The 27,316-nt window shown below is 33.4% G+C and overlaps 1 protein-coding gene across 2 annotated transcripts in view; it reads right to left on the bottom strand.

Annotated features, from left to right (window-relative positions):
- Window positions 1–27,316, bottom strand: part of VPS13A (vacuolar protein sorting 13 homolog A) — a 274,739-nt gene that overhangs the window by 225,280 nt on the left and 22,143 nt on the right. For both annotated transcript variants that reach the window (XM_061132455.1, XM_061132456.1), the window contains exons 3-17: window positions 26,127–26,169; window positions 22,248–22,343; window positions 21,875–21,976; window positions 17,702–17,811; window positions 16,914–16,973; window positions 15,083–15,142; window positions 14,278–14,358; window positions 11,043–11,100; window positions 7,675–7,802; window positions 7,385–7,491; window positions 5,725–5,896; window positions 5,157–5,219; window positions 3,807–3,936; window positions 2,895–2,989; window positions 2,395–2,537 (exon numbers count right to left, since the gene is read on the bottom strand). In XM_061132455.1, the coding sequence (XP_060988438.1) occupies window positions 2,395–2,537; window positions 2,895–2,989; window positions 3,807–3,936; window positions 5,157–5,219; window positions 5,725–5,896; window positions 7,385–7,491; window positions 7,675–7,802; window positions 11,043–11,100; window positions 14,278–14,358; window positions 15,083–15,142; window positions 16,914–16,973; window positions 17,702–17,811; window positions 21,875–21,976; window positions 22,248–22,343; window positions 26,127–26,169 (1,448 nt within the window). The remainder of the gene's footprint in view (window positions 1–2,394; window positions 2,538–2,894; window positions 2,990–3,806; window positions 3,937–5,156; window positions 5,220–5,724; window positions 5,897–7,384; window positions 7,492–7,674; window positions 7,803–11,042; window positions 11,101–14,277; window positions 14,359–15,082; window positions 15,143–16,913; window positions 16,974–17,701; window positions 17,812–21,874; window positions 21,977–22,247; window positions 22,344–26,126; window positions 26,170–27,316) is intronic.

The following is a 27,316-nucleotide window of genomic DNA, read 5'->3' as shown; positions in this document are numbered from 1 at the left end:
TATGACACCGTAAAAGTCCTAGAAGAGAGATAGGCAAAACATTCTCTTATATAAAACATACGAATGTTTTCTTAGGTCAATCTTCCAAGGCAATACAAATAAAAGTAAAATACACAAATGGGACCTAATCAAACTTAGAAGCTTTTGTACAGCAAAGGAAACCATAAAAGAACAAGAAGATAACTAGGACTGGGAGAAAACATTTGCAAAGATGTGAATGACAAGGGCTTAATTTCCTAACTATACAACAGCTAATACAACTCAATAATAACAAGAGCATAAAAACCCAATCAAAAAATAGGCAGAAGATCTAAATAGACATTTCTCCAAAAACAGACATACAGATGACCAACAGCACATGAACCAATGCATAACAACACTAAGTATTAGAGAAACACAAATCAAAACTACAATAAGGTACCACCTCTCACTGGTCAAAGTGGCGATCACTGAAAATCTACAAATAAAAAATGCTGAAAAGTATGTGGAGAAAACAGCGTCCTCCTACAGTGGTGGTAGGAATGTAGATTGGTACAGCCACTATGGAAAACAATATGGAGATGCATCAAAAAACTACAAGTGGAGTTGCCACATGATTCTGCAATCCCACTCCTGGGCATACATCCAGAAAAAGCTGTAATTTGAAAAGATACACATATCTAAATGTTCAATACAACACTACTTACAATAGCCAAGACATGGAAACCTATCAAACAGATGACTGGATAAAGAAGATGTGGTACATATATACAATGGAATACGATGGAATACTACTTAGACATAAAAAACAGACAATGTCATATGCCATTTGTCAACATGAATGGACCTAAAGATTATCATGCTAAATGAGGTTAATTCAGGAAAAGACAAGTACCATATGATATCACATATGTGGAATCTAAAATATGACACATACGAACTTGTCTATAAATAGAAATAGACTCAAACCTGTGGTTGCTGAGGGGGAGGGGTGGATTGGGAGTTTAGGAATAGTAGATGCAAACTATTACATAGAGAATGGATAAAAAAGAGGGCCCTACTGTATGGCACAGGTAACTATATATAGTATACTATGATAAACCACAGTAGAAAAGAATATGAAAAAGAATACATGAATAGCTGAGTCTCTTTGCTGTAGAGCAGAAATGAACACAACATTGTAAATTAACTATACTTCAATGTAAGTTTTTAAAAAACTAAAAGAGAAAAAATGGGCAAAGGAATTTAATAGTTCTAAAAATAACTATACAGAAACAGCCAATAAACACATGAAAAGATGCTCAACATCATTAGCCATCAGGGAAGTGCAAGTCAAAACTACAGTGCGATACCACTTTACACTCATTAGGATGGCTAAAATCAATAATCAAAAAGGACAGAGAAGTGTAGGAAAGGATGTAGATAAGTGGAGACCTCACACAATGTTGGTAGGAATATAAAATGATGCAGTTGCTTTGGAAAACAGTCTGACAGTTCCTCAAAATGTTAAGTACAGTTACCATTTGAGGCAACAATTCCACTTCTGGGTAAATACCCAAGAAAATTTGAAAATTGTCCTTATAAAATATTGCTCATTAATATTCACAGCAGCATTATTCATAACAGCCAAAAGAGGATATAAACCAAATATCCATCATCTGATGAATAGGCAAACAAAATGGGGTATATTCATATAATGAAATATTAGGCAATAAAAAAGAGTGAAGTACTAATCATGCTATACCATGGATGAACCTTGAAAATATCATGCTAAGTAAAAGAAGCTTGACAGAAAAGACCATGTATTATATGATTCAATTAATATGAAATACCCTAAACAAACAAATTCTTAGAAACAGAAAGTAAATTAGCTTTTATCAATTTTGCACTGAAAAGAAGGAGCAATGGGGAAGGACTGCTAATGGGGATTAGCATTTCCTTTCTAGGGTGTTAAAATGTTCTGAAATTAGGTAAGGATAATTATCATACAATGCTGAATAAACCAATGTGGATTCTGTATACATCACAGTGTGACAAAAAGTAACTTATACAATTTAATGGATGAATTGTATGGTACATGAATTATAACTCAATAAAGCAATTTTAAAACAGAAGGTAAAATACATTCCCAGATAAAAACAAAATTGGTGATGCTATTTCTTCTTGAATAGTGTGATTGCTGACATTTTTGTATTATTCTTTAATGTCCTTCACGTTTCCTCAGCATAAAGTTTTCTATTGAACATGTGCTATTTTAATAATCACAATATATATATATTAATGAAAAACACCAAGTTCCTAAAAATACAAAAGAATAAATTAATTCTTTACAAAATACCATATGACTCTAATCTACAATTCAACCTTACAACGAATTTTTTTCTTATAGATAGGAGAAAATAAATTAATACTTACTTAAGTGCTTGTGCTCCTGGTCTTTGCACAATCAAAGTGCTAAATTCTTCCACTACAATATCTAGTAGTTCAGGTTTTTGTTGTTGTTCTCTTAGAATAATAGACATACTTTTCAAGTGAACAAAAAACTTCATTGCTTCAAACTAGAATATAAACAGGAAGAAAATGAAAAAAATTATATATCTATAATACTATTTATACAATTTATTCCTTCCAAAAACCAGAAAAATACTTCAAAAACAACCTTTACATATTAAAGGATCACCACATAATACTAAAACTAAACATAAACTAAAATTAAACATAACATAAATTTTTATAAAAAGCCACATAACACTGAAAATTTTATTCCTACTACGGAAACTAAAACAAATGCAATATTTACAAATTCAGAGTAAGATCACCAAACACGTCAGTAACATGCATTTCTGAAAGGATTCAAATCAAGCGAATCTATCTATCAATAAATACTCAGGTATAAGGCAACAAAACATTTTTACTGTTTTTGGCAAGGTTGGATCAACTGCTGTTTCACTATAGCCAATTGCTTCATACAGCAAAATTTTTTCTTTAGGTGTCAATATTTCTTCAAGACCTACAAATCATAAAGAATGTTTTATGTTATTAACTGGTAGGTAACAAGATAAAACCAAATCCAAATTTAGCTGCTTTTAATAATGTAAATTTACTCTTTTTTATAATACCTTTAAGAAATTATATTCACAAATGCTAAGATGGCATTGGCAATTTTAGGTTTATTTTTTTAAAATATAAATGACTAAATACATAAATTTAGCAATATAAATTTCTAAATGCTTGTATTAAGCACACAAAATAGCTACCCATATTAGGTACTTAATGGCATTATGCTAGTCAACATAAGTAGCATACAAAATATGAAGTATTAATATCATGTCTACCCATTTTAAAGTCGATAAAATTGAGTTTTAGAGAGCTTAAATTTGCCAGGGTCATATTGCTAATAAATGATATATCCAGGATATAAACCTAAGTCCCTAAGCCTCTGAAGTTAAGATGTTAAGCATTTGGTTGGGAAGTAAGAATCTTTCCAAGAAATAATTTCAATGAAAATTTACAGTGGTTTATATTCTTTTGAAACTTTTATTTAAAACTGTGCTATACACACTTACTAAATCTTCTAGACATAATGCTCTTCTGAAAGCATTAGTCAGATTTTAAAATTTTTATTTGATTTTTATTTGACATACATTTAAAATTTTATTAGCAATTTTACTTATAGTAAGAATTACTTATCATATATATATATATATACTTTCAATGTCTACGTAATAAAAGAGAAAACCTCCTACAAAACTTAATTTCACACTTGATGGTTAGCGACACTACCACAGCTTGATTAACTACACTACTGTACAATGAAATGAACGTACTTCCAGGTTTAACATCGAGTTGTTGTTTACTATTCGATTCTGACCAATTCCACATCCAGCTAAACCATCCTTTATTACCCTCTGACTCTTCTGCTCCTTCTCTGAAAATTCTGTATCCAGCTTTCTTCACCTAAAATAAATAAATTTTCAAATAAATGACAAATTATCCTTTATTTAGCAATTCAAAGAAACAGGATATTTCCAAAACTTATCTACTTTAGTGGATAAGTATAAACAACAATCATACTGACAATAAAATATAGTAAGTGTAACACTGGACAAATATCAGAGTTTAGAATTATCTGGTACTTAGCACACTGTCTTACAAGCAATAATAATGGGAGGGGAAATTGGCTTTTCACCTTTAAGACCAATCACTGAGAAAGAACTTTTTCCCCACTGAAACTGTCTTGAATAGATGTGGCAAATAGATGGTTTAAATATATGTGGCGAAAGAATACATCAAATTTTCTTGTAATATGGTGTTTTTCTTCAGACACTAAGTCATGTCCGACTCTGTGACCCAATGGACTACAGCGTGCCAGCCTTCCCTGTCTGTCCTTCACCACATCCTGGAGTTTGTTCAAATTGATGCCATCCAAACATCTCATCCTTTGTCGCCCCCTTTCTCCTCCTGCTCTCAAGTCTTTCCCAGCATCAATCAGGGTGTTTTCCAATGAGCTGGCTCTCCACTTCAGGTGGCCAAAGTATTGGAGTTTTAGCATCAATCCTTCCAATGAATATTCAGGGTTGATTTCCTTTAGGATTATCTGGTTTGAGCTCCTTGCTCTCCAAGGGACTCTCAAGAGTCTTCTCCAGCACCACAATTCGAAAGCATCAATTATTTGGTGCTCAGTCTTCTTTATGGTCCAACTCTCACATCCATACCTGACTACTGGGAAAACCATAGTTCTGACTATATGAACCTTTGTCAGCAGAGCTTGATGTCTCTGGTTTTTAATACGCTGTCTAGGTTTGTCATAGCTTTTCTTCCAAAGTGCAAATGTCTTTTAATTTTGTAGCTGCAGTCACCATCACCGATGATTTTGGAGCCAAAGAAAATAAAAGCTGCCACTGTTTCCACTTTTTCCCTATCTATTTGCCATGAAGTGATGGGACTGGATGCCATGGTTTTAGTCTTTTGAATGCTGAGTTTCAAGCCAGGTTTTCACTCTCTTTCACTCTCATCAAGAAGTTCTTCAGTTGCTCTTCACTTTCTGCCATTATTCTTATAATACAAGTAAGCAAATTTGAACCCCTTTTAGGAAATAGTATAATACAGCACAATACCAATAAATTCTATGTAAATTATATATTTATTTTACTAATTGAAGGACAATCTGGAATTACCTCAACTTCCGCCTGTTGTCTTGCTATAGTTATATTAAACACATCCAAAGTCTTTTCCAACGCCTAAAAATATAAATAAAATGTGTTTACATAACTTTATATAGATAATTTTCATATATGCTCTATCAAACTGCTGCACTAGAGAAAATATAGGAAATTGAAAATAAGTCATCCATCAATATGATATTTCTCTTAAATTCTGAAAAGCAATGCTTGTATATATATATATACAACTTGGAAATTTGGCTTTGAAACCAACACTGAGAAGACTGAGATCAATGTAGCAAATACTTTCTAGGACTCTGAGGTTTATAAATGTCATAATAATGTGAGGCTTCAAGTTACTATTTTCATAAGCCCAAATCTCTCCAGATTGGTGATCGTTTAGAATTTGAGATTCTTCTCAGAGTTTCTATCATCCAACTGAAGTTAAGGAGTATGAAAAAGTCTAAGCAAAAGAGACAGAGAATGCGAGTCAAAATTAGAACAAATAAGTAGGAAGTGTTAATCACTAAAGACTGAGGACTTAAGTATTACAAAATATTCAACAAATTTTTATAATGCTAACCTCCAAAGAGTTGAGAAGTTCACCAGATGGCTTCTTACTTGTTAGCTTTTTTTTATACAGTTCTTTATATTGCTTCATTTTTTGCCTATGTTCTCTAATATGATTCCAGGACCACATCCGTAAGTGGGGGCGAATGTTTACTTCAAGAATACCATGTATAGCATAAGCCCACCTAGTTAAAAAATAAAAACAAAAACTCTCCCCTTAAAAACACTCTCAAACCAACAGTATGAAATATAACTGACATCACTTCTGTTTTAACAACATACATAACACAGAGACTGTGAAAATATTATCTAGCACTTGCTTCTTACCAACCCTATTAGTAGTTAATTAAGAACACAATATTTTGTCTTATCTTTTTCCTAAATGAAAATAAGCAAAATTACAGAATTTTGTTACAACACAGTTCTACCAAAAAACTATTAAAGTATTAATTGGCAACTAGCCCTTTAGCCACCTGAATAGTAAATAAAATACTCAACTGAAAAAGTAACTGCAACTTTGAAAACTTAGGTAAGACTTTAATAACTTAAAAAAAAGACTACTTCTGAATTTTAAAAACAGGTTGCACTTTACAGCCTCCCATAACTTTTTCAGATTTATAACAGGCAGAGTGTTCTGATACCAAAGTTTGAAAACTAAAAAAAGACATGGTTGAAAAAGAAACTGGAATTTTTTTTTAGTAATTCCAAAAATACAGTAAATGAATAGACTGCTAGTATTTCCAGTTGTAAATTCATTATAAAGAATCTTTTAAGTCAATTTTACTAGTGCAATAAGCAAAAGCCACTACAAGTGTTTCAGGCCAAATATCATAATACAGCTTATATCAGCTTTTAAAGAGAGTATCTTAAAATTCTTAAAAAGTCAAGAAATTCACTTTTATGCTGTCATTTTTTTAATACAACTGAAGACATATTAATGCCACAGACATTAGTATCTGCAAAAATTCCCTAGGCAATAAATAATGTGCTAAAATAAATTTCACTGAGCAATTCCACTTCTGAGTATTTATGTGAAGAAAATGAAGACACTAACTCAAAAAGATCTATGTACCCGCATGTTCACTGCAGCAGTGTTTACAAGAGCCAAGATATGGAAACAATCAACTGTCCATAGATGGATGAAAGGATAAAGTGTACACACACACTCACCCACCCACCCACACAAATGTTACTTAGCCATAAAAATGGAATAAAATCCTGGCATTTGCTACAAAATGAATGAACGATGATGGGCATTATGCTAAGCAAAATAAGTGAGAGAAAGACAAATACTGTAGAATTCACTTATATAAAGTTTTTTTTTTTTTAATGAGCTCATAGATACAGAGAACAGACTGGTGAGAGGCAAAAGCAGTGGGTGGGGGATGGGCAAAATGGGTGAAGCAGGTCCAAAAAACTTCCAGTTACAGTATAAATAAGTTATGGGCATATAATGTACAGCAAGCTGACAATAGCTAATCATACTGTATGACATATTTAAAAGTTGCTAAGAGAGGAGATATTAAAAGTTCTCATAACAAGAAAAACAGTTTTACTAACTACGTGTGATATTGGACGTTAATGACTTATTGTGGTGATCCTTTCTCAGTATGTACAAATATCCAGTCATTATGGCAATTATACTTCAATTTAAAAAATTTAAAGCATATTACCATTCTTTGGCATGGTATTGAAGAGGTACCTCAGGTTTGAATTTCCTGTATGGTAGATTTTGCGTCATCATATCAACCGATTCAAGAAGTTCCATAAAACTAAAATACTGAAGAATGAAAAAATTAAATCTTTAAGATTTTTTTGTTTAATTGTCAAAGAAAAAATTAAATTACTAACTTATTTAAGGTAATGTTTATTATATACCATTATGAATCTTAACATTTAAAATCTTAGCTCTGCTTTTAACAAACTATAACCTACAATTTAAAATTTCATTTTAAAAAATCACCTGTGGTTTATTAAGTTCGATTGTTATGTCATGTAACTCAACATCCAGGTCTATTTTGGGGGCAGAAAAGTCAAAATCCGATCTGCGATTCATCTGAAGTTTGGCATTAGCAGATATGGGGCGAAATACTGAAAAATAACACAAATTTGTAAAAATTATATTGAGTTCTTTTTCCAAGTCGCAAAGTGCTAGAGGAATCAAGCTGAAAATGCTCATTTTCATTTCTTCTATACCCTTTCCAGGTTCTAGATTTCCATACTGCTATAACTTGATCCGATGAATTATCACTTAGTTTTGAGGAATCTTTTACCTTTATCTATAACCCATACTGCTTTTTGCAAGTACAATAAAAGCTAACTGAACTCCCCCTCAAAAAAAAAAAAAAAAACCCTAAGAAGCAGGAATACGCTCTAAAAGGCAAAATAGTCCAACAAGACAGTTCTAATGAAAGTATAGTTTCAAGAATGAATGCACATCAAAAATGCTAAGGGGAAAAATATTTTATTTAACCACTGACTTTCATTATGTAACTGTAATTCCTGGATTTCAGGTCAGTGTCTCTGTATCCATCTGTTCCCCACTTTTAACTTGAAAAGTGAGAAGAGAAAAGATTAGAGCTTGTCCAGGATAACCTTCTTGGCTCAATCCATAATTTAAGATTTCTCTTAATCCTTTTACACTTAGCACCAAAAAGTATAAGAATAATGCAGAGGGACACTAGTAATAGAAGAATCTAGAAAAAGATCAACTACTAAATCATAAGTTAATGTGTATATAAAGATAATATATTCCTCTTGTTTTAACCATCCCTAAAGCGCAGCACTGAATTCAAAAATACTTTTAATTTGAATTGAACAAAAAGGTATTTATCAACAGGAGACAGGATAAATTTGCTATGGTACATCTATACAACAGAATACTATACAGTTACAAATGAGAAAAATTTACATGTACCTAAGTAGAAGGATTTAAAAGAGAAAGCTTAAAAAAGTATATGTATAAAGCAATAGTATCAGTATTTGAAAAGTAAAATTATTATTCTCCCCCAGCTTTAATTTTTGTTACATAGAAAACTATGCCACCTACTATACCCTCTCTGGTTGTAATAATCCATCCATGGGCTACACTCTCTCCCATCTTTCTCAGATTGGCTCCTGGTAACAGGAATTTCTGAGTGATTTCAATATACAAGCGATTGTTCCAATACCATAGTCTCTCAGTTCCTTAAATTCTTTTGCGCTCACCTCACCCACTAGACTTAATCATTCCAGTATCCTCAACCTCTCAATAAACTCAGTTTCAAACATCCAATTCTACTAACACCACCTCTAGTAATCCAATACCAAACCTTCAAGTCTTAAGGGAACCACCATTCATTCTGTGATCGGGAAAAAAACAAAATCAAAGTGATTGGTCTCACATTAATGTCATAAATCTCAAGTAGACACTTAATGTGGCTGACTGATCACACAACATTCTTTCAGTCCAAGGATATGCCAGATGCATACCACAGCCTGTTTTGTATAGCAAGTGAGCTAAAAATAATCTTTATACTTTTAAAGTATTGTTTAAAAGAAACAGAAAAACATGTGACAGACTATATATTCATGACCTGTAAAATATATGTCTACTACATGGCCCTTTGCAAAAAGAAAGTTAGACAACCCCTACTCTGACCCAGTGGTTCTCAAACTGTAGCATTCCTCAGAATCACCAGGACAGTTTGTTAAAGACAGATTGTTGAGCCTCACTCTCAGAGGCTCTGATTAAGCATGCCTGGGATGGGCCCAAGAATTTCTATTTCTAACATGGTTCCAAGCGATACTAACGCTGCTAATCTGAACCACACTTTGCCAACACTGCTCTCACCAGCATTCTCTCACTCTCCTACATGGAGCTCTCATAGCCCCTCCTCCCTCCAAAAACCTCTAATGCCTTAATTTTTTAGAAAAAGAAAGAGTTCAGAAGAAAAAATAAATCCCATTAACTCCAATCACCATATTTATTTGTTCACCCAACATCAGGACTTCTCTGTTATAAACAAACTGACCATGCTCCTCTCTGTGGCAAAGCACAATTCTACCTTCTTTCACCCACATCAATACATAATAATCACAGTTCACTCTCTCACTTTCCATGTTCTAAGGATCGTCCCAATCTTAGCCTATTAAGAAGCTATTAACAAGCTACTATCTATCTTTCCCATTATATAAAAAACAAAACAAAAAACAAAAAGAAATCTTTCATTCATCCTTTCCCCTCCACTGTGTCAGTTATCAATTTACTGCTATAACCTCCAGATTACCCTTCCCTATCTGCTCTGAACCCTAGACTTCCAGGCTCATTCTTTAGAGTTCTCTTTACTTTTTGTTAGCCAATCCTTTAAATATTTTTTTCTTTACCAGTTGGCATAACACTACTCCTCGTCAGGAGAGGACACAGGAGAGACACTGCGGGGGGAAGGAGTTGTGCTTCGTGGCACTACTGCGCTCACTCAGCAGACTCCTGCTGGGCCGTGGTGCTCCAACAGCCCCTGAAGAAAATGGCTTCTCCAGCGCCCAGGTCCTGCAGCACAACGCATTTCTTCAGCACTAGACTCGGGCAGCACAGAGCAGCCAGCACCACCAAGAGCCAGCAAATTCTCTCCACACATCGCTCAGGAGGTGTTAGAGTGGGGTGCCTTCTACAGACAACTCTCCACAAGACTTCCTAATGTGTCCATTTCCCAGAAGTTCCTTCAGGCTAATTTACAAGCTTTACCAATAGGGCATCAGAGACTTTCCTGCCAGTGAGTGATCCACAGCGATCCCCTCTCCAGCAAGTTCTAGATCTCAGTGCTGAAGGAGACAGACGCACTTCTTTGGGCACTCCACCTAAGTCCTAGGGTAAAGGCTGTTTCTTCTAGCTGTTGGGATGGCCAAAAAGTTCACTCAGATCTTTCCGTAAGATGTTATGGAAAGATTCAAACGAACTTTTTGGCCAACCCTATACTATTCCTGCATTCTTTATAGTGTTCTCTTTACTCTTTGTTAGCCAATCCCTTGTTACTCTAATCCCCTGTTATATTTAGTGATTCTTCATAAATACTTTCCCTTCTCAAATTACTATGTGGTTCCTGTCTCCTCATCAGACTCTGAATCAAACAGCCAGAAATGACACTAGGGTAAAGGAGAAATAAGTCAAAATTAAACTGACAGATTTGAGAATCATCAACACACATGATACAGCAGAGTATTTTGCTTTTGTGTATATATTAGAAATATTTTATGAGAAAATTAACATGAAGTACCACAGTGACATCAACAATATTCATTTCAAATTTATACTGATTACTTTAATTGTACATTTATCTTATGAAATTTACTTACCAAAATCATAACCTTCTGGAACAATATTTTCATCAACAATGCCATTCCTCAGGCTGTTCTATTAAAAGTCAAATTGATATTACTTATATTGATGCTAATACTAGTATATGCAAAAAATGTTTAAAAGCAATTTTAAAAAATAACTCAAACTTAGAGTATAGCTAAGAAAATATTAAAACACTATTTCATCAAACTACTATTATGTAAGAAGGTTCTAGAAATTATTAAGATAGGAATACATTTATATATATTTGTATACAAGCACATACACAAAATTTCATAAAATTCACCATCTCTTTACACTTGATCTTAGCCAAAAGGGTGAGAAGCGATTCACCATCTCTTTAAGACAAAACAAAGTAGGTACAAAAGTAACATATCTCAATATAATGAAGGTCATAGATGACAAGCCCATAATTATCATCATACTCAAGGGTGAAAAGCTGAAAGCTTCTAAGATCAGAAACAAGACAGAGATACTCACTTTCACCACTTTTATTCAACACAGTATTAGAAGTCTTAGCCAGAGAAATTAGGCAAGAAAAAGAAATAAAAGGCATACAAGTTGGAAAGAAAGAAGTAAAACTTTCACTATTTGCAGATGACATAATAATATATAGAAAACCCTGAAGACTCCACCAAAAACTGCTAAAACTAATAATAAATGAGTTAAAGTTGCAGGATACAAAAATCAATCTACAGAAATCTGTGGTATTTCTGTACACTAACAACAAACTATCAGAAAGAAAAAATAACAATTCCATTTACAACTGCATTAAAATGTAAGAATAAACTTCACCATGGAGGCAAAAGGCTTGTACCCTGAAAATGATAAGGCACTGAGGAACAAAAATAAAAAGTACACTAACTAATGGAAAGATATTCCATACTCATGGATTAGAATAAGTAATATTGTTAAAAGATTCATATTACCCAAAGCAATCTGCAAATATGTTGCAATCTCCATCAAAATACCAACGGCATTTCTCACAGAAATAGAAAAAACAAAATTCGTATGGAACCACAAAAGAACCCAAATAGCCAAAGCAATCCTGAGAAAGAACAAAGCTGGAGTTGTCATCTTCCCTGATATCTAACTATATTATAAAGCTAAGAGTAATTAGTATCTGTCACACAGACAGACACACAGATCAACAGACCAGAACAGACAACTCAGAAATAAACCCATGCAGATGTGCTCCAAAAGCCACTACAGAGGGTGACTGCAGCCATGAAATTAAAAGACACTTGCTCCCTGGAAGGAAAATCACGACAAACCTAGACAGCGTATATAAAAGCAGAGACCTCACTTTGCCAACAAAGGTCCATATAGTCAAAGCTATGGTTTTCCCAGTTGTACACAATGTACAGTTGTGAGAGGTAGACCATAAGGAAGGCTGAGAGCTAAAGAATTGATGGTTTCTAACTGTGGTGCTGGAAAAGACTCCTGAGAGTCCCTTGGACAGCAAGGAGATCAGACCAGTCAATCCTAAAGGAAACCAACTCTGAATATTCATTGGGACGACTGATGCTGAAGTTGAAGCTCCAATACTTTGGTCACCTGATATGACGAGCTGACTCATTAGAAAAGATCCTGATGCTGGGAAAGATTGAGGGCAGGAGGAGGAGTGAGTGAGAGAGGGTAAGATGGTTGGATGGCATCACCAATTCAATGGACATGAGTTTGAGCAAAGTCTGGGATATATGAAGGGTAGGAAAGCCTGGCATGTTGCAGTACATGGGGTTGCAAAGAGTCAGACACAACTTAGCAACTGAACAACATACATGGTCAGTTATAACTTACGACCAAAGAGTCAAGAACATACAATGGGAAAATGACAGTCTCTTCAATAAATGGTTTTGAGAAAACTTGACAGCTATTTGAGAAAGAATGAAATCTGACTACCTTACACTGTAAATGAAAAGAACTCAAAATGGATTATCGACTTGAACATAAGGCCTAAAACCATAAAAACTCCAGAAGAAAATAGATGGTAAGCTCCCTGATATCAGTTTTAGCAATGAGTTTTTAGATTTGACAGCAAAAGTAAAAGCAACAAAAGCAAAAATAAACAAACTGACTACATCAAATTAACAGCTTTTGCACAGCAAAGAAAACTATCAAATACATGAAAAGGGCACCTATAAATGAAAGAAAATATATGAAAATATTATATCTGATAAGGAGCTAATATCTGAAATATATAATGAACCCATATAACTCAAAAGCAAAAAAACTCAAACAACCCAATTAAAAATTTCAAAATAGAAATACAGATGGCTAACAGATACATGGAAAGATGCTCATCATCCCTAATGATTAGAGAAATGTAAACCAAAACCACAATGAAATACCAGCTTAAGCTTGTTAAAATAACTATTATGAAAAACCAAAAAAATTATAAATGTTGGTGAAAATGTGGAGAACAGAAAACCCTCTGCTTTGTTGGTGGGACACAAATTGGTGCAGACCCTATGGACAATTATGGAAGGAGCTCAAACAATTAAAAACAGAACTATCATATAACCCAACAGCTCCACTTCTGAGAAGAAAATAAACATACTAGAAAGCATATCTACACTCCATGTTCACTGAAGCATTATTTATAATAGCCAAGATATGGAAACAACACAAATATCCATCAAGAGTGAAAGAAAAAAATGTTTTATACACACACACACAGATACACACTGTGGAGTATCACTCAGCCATTAAAAATGAGAGTGAAATCTTGCCATTGGGACAACACAAATGGACCTTGAGGGCATTATGCTAAGTGAAATAGCTCAAAGAGAGAAAAACAAACACTGTACTATCTCACTTGTATGTGGAATTTAGAAGAAAAAAAACAGAGAACAGACTGGTGGTTGCAGGAAGTGGAGGAAAGAGGTACTGATAGGATGGGGAAAAAATTGACAAAGGGAGTCAAAAAGTCCAAACTTTCAGTTATAAAATAAGTTATTTATTAACTCATGGAGATGTAATATACAGTATGGTGGCTATCATTAATAATACTGTGTTCCATATTCGAGAGTTGTTAGGAGTAAATCTTACAAGTTCTCATCACAAGAAAAACAATTGTATAATTACATATGGTGATGGACATTACTGGACTTATTGTGTTGATCATTTTGCAATATATACAAGTATCAAAACATTATGTTGCACGCATAACTATCTATGCAAAATATGATACCAAAGATATATATGCATGTATCAAAAAAATTTACTTACCAATGATTCATCATAATTACTAAGATAAAACAGCTGAGACTTCACGTTCCAATAGGCAAAAAGGTTATCCAATCGGATTAACTGAAAACAAATCAAACTTATTATAAGCCTCATTTTCAATAAAGATTCTTTAGTATATGCTTTTTCAGAAGTCTCAAATAATTGGTCATATAACACTTAAGTCAACACAATTCACAAAAATCCTTATCTATGTCACTTGTCTTAAAGCTGTGGTACATATACACAATGGAAAGTTACTCAGCCATTAAAAAGAATTCATTTGAATCAGTTCTAATGAGGTGGATGAAACTGGAGCCCATTATACACAGTGAAGTAAGCCAGAAAGATAAACACCAATACAGTATACTAACGCATATATATGGAATTTAGAAAGATGGTAACAATAACCCTATATGCAAGACAGAAAAAGAGACACAGATGTACAGAACAGACTTTTGGACTCTATGGGAGAAGGCGAGGGTGGGATGATCTAAGAGAAGAGCATCGAAACATGTATATTATCAAGTGTGAAGCAGATCGCCAGTCCAAGGTTGGATGCATGAGACAAGTGCTCAGGCCTGGTGCACTGGGATGACCCAGAGGGATGGGATGGGGAGGGCGGTGGGAGCAGGGTTCAGGATGGGGAACACATGTAAACCCACGGCTGATTCATGTCAATGTATGGCAAAAGCCACTACAACACTGTAAAGTAATTAGCCTCCAACTAATAAAAATAATTGGGGGGGAAAAAAGTATCTTTTGTCAAGCCCATGGACTGACAAAACATAGTATTTGTTTATTTTACCTTACGAAATAGTTTCTCAGTTTCATCATGTAAACATGGAATCCAGTATTGATCAGTCGTCTGAAAAGGAAAAAAAGAAGCAGTAAAAACTGTCACTTGCATGTGAAATGGCAGAGTGATAAAACAGAATCTATCCTGCGCTAGACCAATCTTCCATTAAAATGTCCTTGAAAACATAACATTTAGTCAAAGAATATTAACTGAACATTCTGTATTCAAGAATCTCATTGCCTGGTGAAAAACTAGAAAGCAAATTACAAACCAGTAAGTGCCATTATTGAGGCTAAATACGCAGTACTCTGGGAGAATAAAGTCCATAACTAGAGACTCCACAGTAGGAGCCTCAATTTCAGGTATGTGATGGCAAAAGTGATACCTAACCTAAGTGACACATTAATTGAAATTATCGATTCTAAATTTAGTATGGAATATGATTCATGGTAGGGAGATATCTGAATGTATGGTATGTTCAAAGAACTGAAGTAGCCCAATTTGGCCCAAGAACATACTCAAAACAGAGAAAAGAGGTAAAATCAGGTGTCCTACCTAGGGTCAGATTACACAGGGATTATAAACTATTTTGACAAAATTATGGACTTTAAAAGCAATGAAAAGTCACTGAGAGAAATCAATTGATATCAAATGCTTATATTTAAAAGACGGTTTTCATTTTTTCTAGAGAACTAAATGGACTGGAACAGTGGTGCTCAAATTTTATCATGCTATTAGGATGACCTGGAGGGGTTTTTAAACAAAATAGCTGGGTCTCAGCCTGAGTTTGCAATTGAGTATGGCTTGGTTGGGGGACAAGTTTCCAAACACCTCCAAAACCAGTGGGAAACCACTGCTCACACCATTAGCAATCACCTTCACACTGCAAGATCCAATGGCTCATTTTCCAACCTTATTTTTCAATGTTACAATAGCATTTGACCATTAACCTCACCCAACTTTATTGAATAACTTTTCACTTGACTTTTCTCTTTTCCTGTTTGAGGTAGATCCAAGTTTTAAAAACCACACACAAAAAGTGAATGAACATAAAAAACAAAAGCATATAATGAAATACTATACAGCAGTTGAACTGAATCAATTAAACTACATGTGGCAATAAACACGTCACAAACAATGTGTAGCAAAATGGAAACTGAGAGAAGAATCATGTAACACTTACATGAACTTTTAAAAATCTACCAAATACTACACATTTTTAATGGATATACAGTGTAAAGTTTAAAAATGTAAGATGTTTACCTCTTGGGTGGGAGAGAAGAGTGGAGCAGAATACAAAAGGAATTTAAACTTTATTCATAACAGCTTAGTCTTTAAAAGTATTTAAAATTTAAACTAAGTGACAAAATTATCATCCATTCTGGATACAAGCAAGTGTCTCAAAATTCTTATGTTCTCCTACAGTTTTAAAGTTTCTTAATTAAAAAACTAAACAGGAAGAAAGTATGCCATGATTATTAGTAATAGTGATGATGAAATGATATGATTCTGTATACTTTCCACAACTAATCAAAGATTCTGAAATGAACATTACTTTTATTTTGTACTTATGCATTTAAAATTCAGAATGGATTTTTTAAAGTAAAATAAGTATGAAATATAACTGGCAAATAGTCTCTCACATATGAAATTAAAATTATCAATCTTTTTTTAAATATGAAACTACCTACCCCCAGTTTCAATCCAGTCTATGCACTTCCTGTATGAATTCTATATAGATACCTACTCCTGATGCTGGCATACATTAAGTAGTTATTAGTAATTTAATTAACTATACTGCAAAAATGAATATGGTTAAATTTCTTTTTAAACAACATACCTGCATGCTGAGATTCTGAAGGGAAATACCAAATGACAGAGGGTTTTCTCGATTTGTGACCTAAAGAGGAAGGAGAGTAAATTTTATTTAGATTTTTAGTAGATGGACAAAATTTATATTGTAGAAAAAGTTCACTTTCTGGTAATTAAGTTATTTCAAACATTCAAAAACATTTTTCTAGCTTCTGGAATAATTTTTATTTCTACATTTTTCCTAACTGCATATAAAGTACCAATATATTAGTGTGGTACAATAATAATTTATCAATATAATGTTGCTGCAGTCCATGGGATCACAAAGAGCCACATTTTGGAACTGAACAACAAAATACTCTTTTTCAATCTACAAAAAAGAAGTTTATTAAAAATGAGATTGACCCTCCCAAAACAGCTGGGAGAAGCCAACAATGACGTGTTTGAGAGACAATATATGATCTATTTGAAATCAAACAATTAGTTAAGTCTAACTAATGATTCTTAAACCATTGTTTCTTCCAGGAAGTAAACACAGTATAAAGTATTTTAAAAACATGTAACTACTAACTCTATCAAAGGAGATTATAAGAAAGAAATTTTCCTTCATTATCTGATGCTTGAACATTTTAGAAAAGTGTTAATCAAGGCACTAAGGACTGCAAATTACAACTAATTACAAAAAATAAAGATCATGTCATGTTCAGCTCTATATCCCTCCATGTGCCAGCATCTCATAAGTTGACCACTACAGAGCAGGTGTCAATAAATAGCAAAATAAATATAAAAACAGTTATCACCTATTAAAATACTTACATCATCTTCATAGCGAATATGGATGTTGGAAATTTTCACTTGAAGATTTTTTATGATCTGGGTAATTAATTTTTCTGTAAAAGTGTCCTGTTTCTCCACATACTGTTTTTCTACAATTGCAAATGTTCATTTTTAATATGAATGAAAGGTACATTCTATGAGTATCTGTACTGAAATAACAAAAATGCTACCTTCTTAAAGATAGAAATCTGTAATCAGAATACTAAGTCTCCTTTCCAAATATTTTACATACCAAAAGACTTTCCCAGGTGACTAAATGCACACAGTTTTCAAAACCTACTTTCTTGTCCAAACTAAAGCTTAACATGTAGAATTTATTGGCATCAAATTTTATAATTTCTGTAGGTGTACCTGAGTACATAAGGACATGAAAAACAGTAAGATTATTAGGTAAGAATTATAACAGGATCATATCAGAAGAGTCAGAAACAGGACCAAAGAAAGAGTCTCCCTTAAATTTTGTGCTGTCATCATAAGGTGTCTGTGGTTAGAAGTATCAAACAGCCGAATACGCTCCTTCTCTAATAAACACAAAACAGGAAGATACAAGATTCTTTCCCTCTCCCCTTTTAAGCGAAAACGAAAGATGTTCATTTGTTTCATTTTTCAAAATGAGATTACAATGTTCTTCAATACTTTCCAGGAAAATATAAAGAATAAAAAATCGAGGTTCCTAATTTTTTTTAGTATGCTGATGATAACCACTAATTGCTAACACTTTTGCCCCCACTTAAAAATGTCAATGAAAGTGATCTTTTTCTAGTCCTATTCCACCTGTATACACTTATTATTTATCTTTTCCTCTAATGACCTACTACTTCCTAATTCAGCTGACCCAGAAAGTCTCAGATAAACAAAAGCTGATGAAGATATTCTCATACTTGCATCAAAGGGAAGCATGAGTGAACGAACATACTGAACAGGACTTTAGAATTAATAAACAGAAGTAGAATAAAAACTCTTTGAAGCCGAGAGTTTTTTATTTTAAATGTTGAATCCCACCACTACCTAATGAAATCCTCTGCTCTCTAAATTTATTTAGTCATTCAATTAAATGCTAAATTTTTCTTTCCCTCTCAACTAGTTTCTTTCTGACTTCCTTACCCAGCTCAGACTCCTTAATACATTATTTCACCGACACTTTAAACTCTTCTGCTTTCTATCTTCTCCTTTTTCTTCTGTCAATAAACTTCCAAGCCGACACAAATCCAAAATCTACTTTTTATATAAACATGTGTATGCCTTGCCAGGTGAGTAGCAGAGAAGAAAAATTACCACAAAATAGACTGCAATTACTTTAAGTTAGTCATTATCAACTTCAACTAACCAACAACCTTACTACATTTCTCCAATCAACTTGTTCACACACCAGAGTAACCGCCTTAAAATTCCTCTTAGTACTCTTCAAAGGTCCAACAATTCTTCCACTGCTCTATTTACTCTTAGCAAACCACTTTACAACTATGAAGAAATAGAAGCTTCTTTTCTACAATTATCACTAAATCAAAATAGCAATTTCTAAGGTGACCAAGGACCTCCATGTCATAAATAAAATGATTATTTGTTAACCCTCAATTTACCTGATAAATCAGCAGGATCTGACATATTCTTCACTTTCCAAACCACTCTTTTCCCATCGAAATATAATCTCCAAATTTCCTACTGTAATACTTACCTAACCACTCTTTCTTGGTCTTTTTTTGGGGGGGGGCTGTTTTCCTCCTCTACACAATCCTTAAATGTTGGCTTTCTTTAGGGCTTAGTTCTAGAAATGTTTCTTTTCTCATTCTATACTGTTGCAGGAGAGAATCTCATCCATACCCTATAGCCTGAACCATCTTCCTAATGCTGACAACTCTCAAAAGTATATTGAATAATGCAGGAAGTAAGATATGATCACAGAGTAGTTGGTACATTCAGTAAACTACAAATAGGCCAGTATGGCTGGAACAAAGAACAGAGAAGATATAAAAGGGATGGGGTCAGTAAAAGGCTGGAAAGGTAGGCAAGATTCAAGTCATAAGAGCAACAAAAGTATTTTGTTGAAGAGTTCAAAATTCTATCTGATAACAGGTATAATTGATGAATCTTAAGCAGGGCTATTTATATTGTAGATTTAAGTATAACTAGGAGGCACTTCTGATTAAACATGAGTTTGCATCTATTTTTCTCCTCCTCAGTAAAACCCCATCAAGGCAAAAGTAAAGGGGAAAAATGGATAAATCTCCAAGACCAAAAGAAAAGAGTGTAGAAGAATAAAAGAGAGCTTAAAAAATTCAGAAGCTGGAAAGCAGATGGCCTTAGACAACATGACAAAAGAAGAAATTTGATCTCAAATACTCATAAATTGAGATGCCAATAAAATACAAGATGAGTTAAAAAAAGAATCCTGGGAAGATTCAGGCACTGGAATCCCCTGAAAATATAAATCGCAAAGAGGTGGAGGAAGAAGGTGATCATATAAGGATTGGCTTAAAGTCTGTATGTTGAGTAGTTAGATTTCTAGGTATCCTTCCTCTTCCAATCCACATGATTAAGCAATTATCCTTTTCCCCACTCTCATGAGAAGCAAATGTTTATTCTGGAGACAATAAAACTGACAGGCTCCAGACTCTGAGACTATGCATGTGAAGGTACAAGGAAATCCATCATACCAAAATGGACATTCTAAGTAAAAAGTCTATATAATAAATGTTAAGACCCACATCCAACTGCTATTGCCAATCAACACTAGGGATGTGACTTCCCATGATATGCAAATGTCAATAAGCAGACAAAAAGATGCTAAAATACTAATTTTTACACACACAGACACACAATGGAATATTATTCAGCCTTAAAAAGGAAAGTGTGACAAATGCTACAACATGGATAAACCTTGAAGACATAAAGTGAAAGTAAGGTCACTCAGTCGTGTCCAACACTATGAAGACATAATACTTCATATGGGGAAATAAACCACTGAAGAAAACACAAATACCATAAGATTCCACTTGCATGATTACTCAGAACAGTCAAAATCAAACAGACAAAAAGCAAAATTGCAGTTGCATGGGTCTGGGGGTAAAGGGGGGAAGAATGGGTGGGTTATTGTCTATCAAGTGTAAACTTTCAATTTTACAAAATGAAAAGAGATATAGGGAGAGATGATGGTAGTGGATGCAATACAATAAATGTATTTAATACCACTGAACTACTTAAAAGTTGTTAAGAAGGCAAATTTTATATGAACACTACAATAAAAAGATTTTTTTTAAAAAGAGGAAGAGGGTATGGATGAAAGACAATAGAGAAGAAAACATAAGAAGTATTGCCAGGAATTGTGGTAAATCTACTTTAGTGCCTTTTTTTTACCAGTTTGTCAACCAGTAAACCATTTATTATTGCATTTTTTTATTTAAAAAGTAAGTTAATGGCAAGGACATTTTGAGCAGTACACATACATCTCTTCTAAGATGCTTAGCTATCAAAGGATGGAGGAGCATAAGCTAACCAGAGGACAAGGATAGGAACATGACTTGATGCTAGCAACATGACTTGATGCTGAAAGATAAGAGAGCTATGGCATATTTACATGTCAAAGAGAAAGCTTCACTAGAAGGAAAAGCTGAGTCAGAGTACAGGTGTGTAGACGGTGATGGTTATATAAAGAACTCCTACCATTACTCCATTACCATCAACAGCAGTAAGTGGAAAGGGGTTAGATTCCTGAAGGACATCTCTAATACTGACGAAAGAAGGGGACTAAAGGAATGAACCATTGTGGTCTAAGCTGAACAGAAATGTATGTGACGCCAGAGGGTAAACAGATTTGGAAAAATATATCAAGAAACTAAGTATCTCCAAAAGGTGAAGAACTGATAAAAGTGGAGTAAGGAAGACTAGAAAGGCAAAAAAAAAAAAAAAAAAACTTCATGAAATTGACTACTATACTTAAAAACTAACCTCACCCTTTTAGGTTTGGAATATTATTTGCACTAAGGTTAATTTCTATAAACATGATAAAACATAGGAAACACATTAAAATTCTTGTAATAAGACCATCATATTTTTAAAGTAATCTCAGTGCTTCCAGAAGAAAATAATATAGTAATGTAATAAATATTTAGCTCTTTTCTGCTTTTCTTATTACCATTCTGATTGTTTTTTTACCTTGATCAGCTACTTTTCGTTTTGCTTCTTCTATTCTTTTCAATTCCTGTTGCTTTGCTTCAAAGAGTTGTTTTTCTTCCTTTATAGGATCATATTTTATTCCTGCAGAAAGTATAAAAAAGGAAGACTCTTAATTACCTTAAATTTAAATATACTCATTCCAAAAAATATCCTGGAAAATAATCACTAATTCAAAGTTTGCAACAATTGAGGGTAAAAACCAATTTATTTTATATTATCAAATAACAAATTTAAATATTAAAGAAGCTCAAAAAATTCACCAAAATTATTTGAATATAATTATCAAATATAAAAATTTTTCCACATTAAAAAAAGGAGTAGTTGAAATGATAATGTTTAGAATCTGACTTACTAGAAGAGGGCACTATGAGTAAATAAACGTCTTCCAATACAGCTTCAACTGGCTGGGTATAAAGGTTTTTCCATGGAATTTTAAGATTAAGAGTACCTATATGAAAAAAAAGAAAAAATATTATTCTTTCAATCTAGATTTACTATCAGCCTATTTTCTATCAAGCACTAAAGGAGATAACAAAGTTGTCTTTGACCTTATGAGCTCATTAACTTTATAGAATGCTATTTTACAACAATAAACTAAAAGTATTTTTAGTGATGATTTGAAATTATTTGTATTAGTATTGTTGGAAAATCTACTTAAAAATATTCTAAATATTTAAAGTTTCTACTGTGGTGATATGTACCACAAACATATCAGTATTATCCCTCCGTTAATCAACAATCCTTGATAAAATAAGATTGATTTGTACCAATTCTTACTAAAAATCTCTAAGAAATTTTTCCTTATACTATAAAAAGGTAGATTACATACTTTATATAAGTATACTTTACGTAAAGATTTTACACATATGCACATATTTGTATATATGTAATATTTACATAAGTATGATTATCATAAGTGTATGTACTCGTAAATTCCTATGGTAATAATCAAGGATCCTAGGCAATATTAGAAAATCATTTCAACTAATAAAAATATTTTGCTACAACCCAACAGCAAAGTATTTTAAAAGCATTTGATTTCTTAAACTAAAGAATATGATGTAAAGGACTCATTATACTACTAATTCTAGTTTTATGTATTTTATGTATTTAGTATATGTAGAAAACTTTTAAAATAGTTTTTAATATTTAAAAAATTTTTTTGAAAGTATGAATCTCTAAATTTAAAATTAGTTGTCATGATCAGGGAAGGAAAAGACTTACTAAATACATCATTGCTGCATTAACTCCTTAGAAAGAAAGTTATGACAAACCTAGACAGTGTATTAAAAACCAAAGACATCACTTTACCAACAAAGGTCCGTATAATCTAAGCTATGGTTTTTCCAGTAGTCATGTATAGATGTGAGAGTTGGACCATAAAGAAGGCTGAGCACCCAAGAATTGATGCTTTTGAATTATGGTGCTGGAGAAGACTTGAGAGTCCCTTGGACTGTCTGGACCAGTCCATCCTAAAGGAATCAGTCCTGAATATTCACTGGAAGGACTGATGCTGAAGCTAAAGCTCCAATACTCTGGCTGCCGGATGTGAAGAGTCAACTCACTGGAAAAGACCCTGAGGCTGGGAAAGACAGAAGGCAAAAGGAGAAGAGGGGAGCAGAGGATTGCAGAGGATGAAATGGTTAGATGGTATCAAAGACTCAGTGGACATGAATTTGAGCAAACTCCAGGAGATAGTGAAGAACAGGGAAGCCTGGCGTGCTGCAGTCCATGGAGTCTCAAAGAGTCAGACACAACTTAGTGACTGAAAAACAGTAATACATACTTAGACAAACTGTATTATATAACTCCAAAAACCCATGTTTTAAAAAATGCCAAATCAAGAAAAAGATTTCTCCATACTAATTTAGAGAAAAATAAACTACCTGACTTCTAAAAGAGGAATAGCTTTCTAAGTTTTAAAATCAGAGAAGATAGTGACCATTTTAAATTTCTATACTAACAATATACCATTTGTACCACTAAGCATTTGTTTTAAACCAAATCATTTTTTCCTTTCTTATGAAGGGCAGGCTTCTTATAGAAAATTTAGAAAAATCAGAAAAAATACATAAGAAGGTACTTTAAAAATCTTCCACATGAAAACAATTACTTTAAAAGTATGTATGTAAGTATATTTGATATGTATGTAATTCTGCATCTTAAATGAGGAAAACTTTGAAAGATCAGTAAGATTAACAATCCCTATAAATGGCAAGGGGACAATATGTTCTTATAAAACTGGTTGTATCACTACATCACTCATTTAAAAATGTGTACTTCATTTAGCAGACGGTGTTCCTATTATAAGCCAAGTATTGTGCTAAGTGAAGATATGATGAAATTAAAATTGTAAAATTAAATCCACTTCTCAAAAAACTTACTGTCTAGAAGAAAAAATAATAATGATATTTAAAAATGGCAGTTTCTATGACAGAGATATGCAAATGACACCTTAAATGATTCTCAAGATTATCTTATATATCAGTGTACTTTCTACCACCTTATATTAACACTGAAAATTTACCCTGTCATCATTTTTAAACATGGTCAGAAAAGAAAAGAGAACAGAAATAATGAAGGCACTAAATGAAAGCAAGTCTACCTACTGTCCTTATATATTTTTCTAGAATAGGTGTTAAATTTACATACACTGATTCACAATGATCATAGTTATAAAATTCAATGCCTTTCAGAATACTTTCAAAAAGTATATGAAAATGTTTACTGTAAATTTGTGGACCAATAGAAATATAAGATTACATTGTTCAAATTTTGTAATATGCAATATTGAGAAATAAGGGAGGTCAAATCAATATGGATTATGAGGAATTTTTATTAAATGATAATTTTAAAATATATAAAATCCTACATACACCATGTTTCCAAGTCAAGATGTTCACATGTAAAAAACCATGTAAAAATTTGCAAAAATAAATATATTAGGTGGAAAAGTAATGGGTGACATTTTCCCCATTTTATTTATACTAAGTAGTGTTTAAATTATGGGGGCAAAAGGAAGAAAAAACAGAGAGTCCTAGCAATGTAAATGAAAAAAGTTTCTTTGGCATATGGTCTAATACCAACTATAAGAACACAAAATTGTGGAGATTTTCATTAGGTAATTTATATAAGCTTTCAAAACACCTTGTTCTCCAAGTGACACCAATACCCTGCAATAACATTACATAAATTCTTCTACACAAATTATCTGCATAACACTGCTTTTAAGTCACAAATAATAATACTATCATCTTGCACAATATGTAAACCAATAAAGTTTAAGCAATAACATTAAAACAATAAACTGAAATAATTTAAGAAATAAAACATGTCTTTATTAAACACATTTGAATCAATTTCTGTTCAACTAGTATATTGAGCCAGTATATTCTGCTCAACCTGTATATGTAAACTACAGAAACTGGAACTGTAATACAAGAAAATTAGCATAGTGTTTCCTAGAAAACTAGCAGAATGGAAACCAGGTTTTTGATTGGTTCCTGACCACACTGCCTGGAGGCTCCGGACCCAATTCCTTATGCCACTTATCCATGGCCAATCAGAACACAGCAATGATAACTGGTCAGACTTAAGAAACTGAAAACAGTCAGGCTCTCTATTAGTTTTAATGCTTTGGATCTCAACTCATTTCAACACTTAACAAATGTATAATTTCACAAGTATTGGGGCTTCCCTGGTGGCAGGGGTTAAGAATCCACCCTGCAATGCAAGGGACACTGGTTCGATCCCTGGTCCAGGAAGACACTACATGCCATCGGGCAACTGGGCATGTGTGCCGAAACTACTGAGCTCACACTGCACTCTGGAGCCCACAAGTGCTAACTACTGAGCCCATGTTACAACTACTGAGGCCCATGTGCCCTACAGCCTGTGCTCCACAGCAAAAGAAACTGCTGCAAGGAGAAGCCCTCACAGCTCAGCCAGAGAGCAGCTCCCACTCACCACAGCTAGGGAGAGCTCGCCTGCAACAACCAAGCCCCAGGACAGCTAAAAACAAATATTTTTTAAAAGTATTTCACACTCAACAAGGGATATGTGGACCACAACACATTTTAAGTTACACAACTAAGTTTTATGTAGATGAAAACACATGATTTTTTTAATTTATGCTTAGAAACATTATAAAGATCACATTATAGAGGTATTAGACATATCATTCTGGTTATATGTCTAACAGGAGGACATACAAGTAATAAAGACAGCTTACCTATATGGCCAACTTTAATTTTAAATGGTACATCCAGTTGACTCTACAAAAAAATATATATGTAAAATCTTAGTACATACACAGTTTGCAAAACGCATAACTAATTTTTTCTTCCCAAAATTACTTAAGGGATTTAAGTTAACTTACACCTTTACCTTCAATACTTATTTAAGTTTCTAAATACATAACTGCAATATCTTCAAATCCATAAAATTCAGAGCCTGATCACCTTAAATAGCGAAAGATTCTACAGCAATACTGACCACCGAAGTTACTCATACCAGAATCACTACAGCTTTTACGCTGCTTGAAAAAGAAAACAAAGTGGGAAATTTCACTGTCAGTTTGTATTTGAAGGGAAACTAAACCACTAGTGCAAAAAAAAAAAAATCCTCAAATAAATTTCTACTCATTCAATGGGAGAAAAGACAACCTTTTCAATAAATGGTACTAGGATAACTGGATATCCACTTGCAAAAAGAATGTAGTTGACCCTTATCTTATACCATATATGAAAATTAACTCGGAATGAACCAAAGGTCTAATGTGAGAACTAAAACAATAACGCATTCATGGAGAAGGAAAAGGCAACCCACTCCAGCGTTCTTGCCTGGAGAATCCCAAGGACGGAGGAGCCTGGCGGGCTGCCGTCTATGGGCTCCCACAGGGTCGAACACGACTGGAGCCACTTAGCTGGAGCAGCAGCAGTGAAAATACAGGTCACTAACTACAAACCACCAAAGGGTTCCGTTTCCACTAAACCAAGGTCATACACGTTATGTCTGAACTTTTTTTATTTTTGTCTTCTTTCATATCTTGGTAGTTTTCCCTCCTTTCCAATAAAGTTTTTCTATGAGGGCTAAAAAAAAAAAAAAATTAAGAAGAAAACAAAATCATGTGATTTCTTGGATATCACATGGAAAGCACAGGCAATAACAATTTAAAAAAGATGAATTCAATTTCATCAAAATTTAATTTTTTACATAAAAAATGTTTGTATATAACACCATTAACGGAAGCAAAAGACAACCGACAAAATGGGAGGAAGTATTTGCAAATCATATCTTCTGACAAGGGGAAATAGCCAAAATATGTAAAGAACCAAAGTGCACCACCCCCCCAAAAAAAGAACCATGATTTTAAAAAATCAGCAATGCTTTTCAATAGACATTTCTCCAAAGAACATATAA

This window comes from Dama dama, chromosome 29, assembly GCF_033118175.1.
Source record: "Dama dama isolate Ldn47 chromosome 29, ASM3311817v1, whole genome shotgun sequence".
Classification (NCBI taxonomy): Eukaryota; Metazoa; Chordata; class Mammalia; order Artiodactyla; family Cervidae; genus Dama; species Dama dama.
Note: the sequence above shows the minus strand (reverse complement) of the source record. Positions and strands in the feature narration are given on the sequence as shown.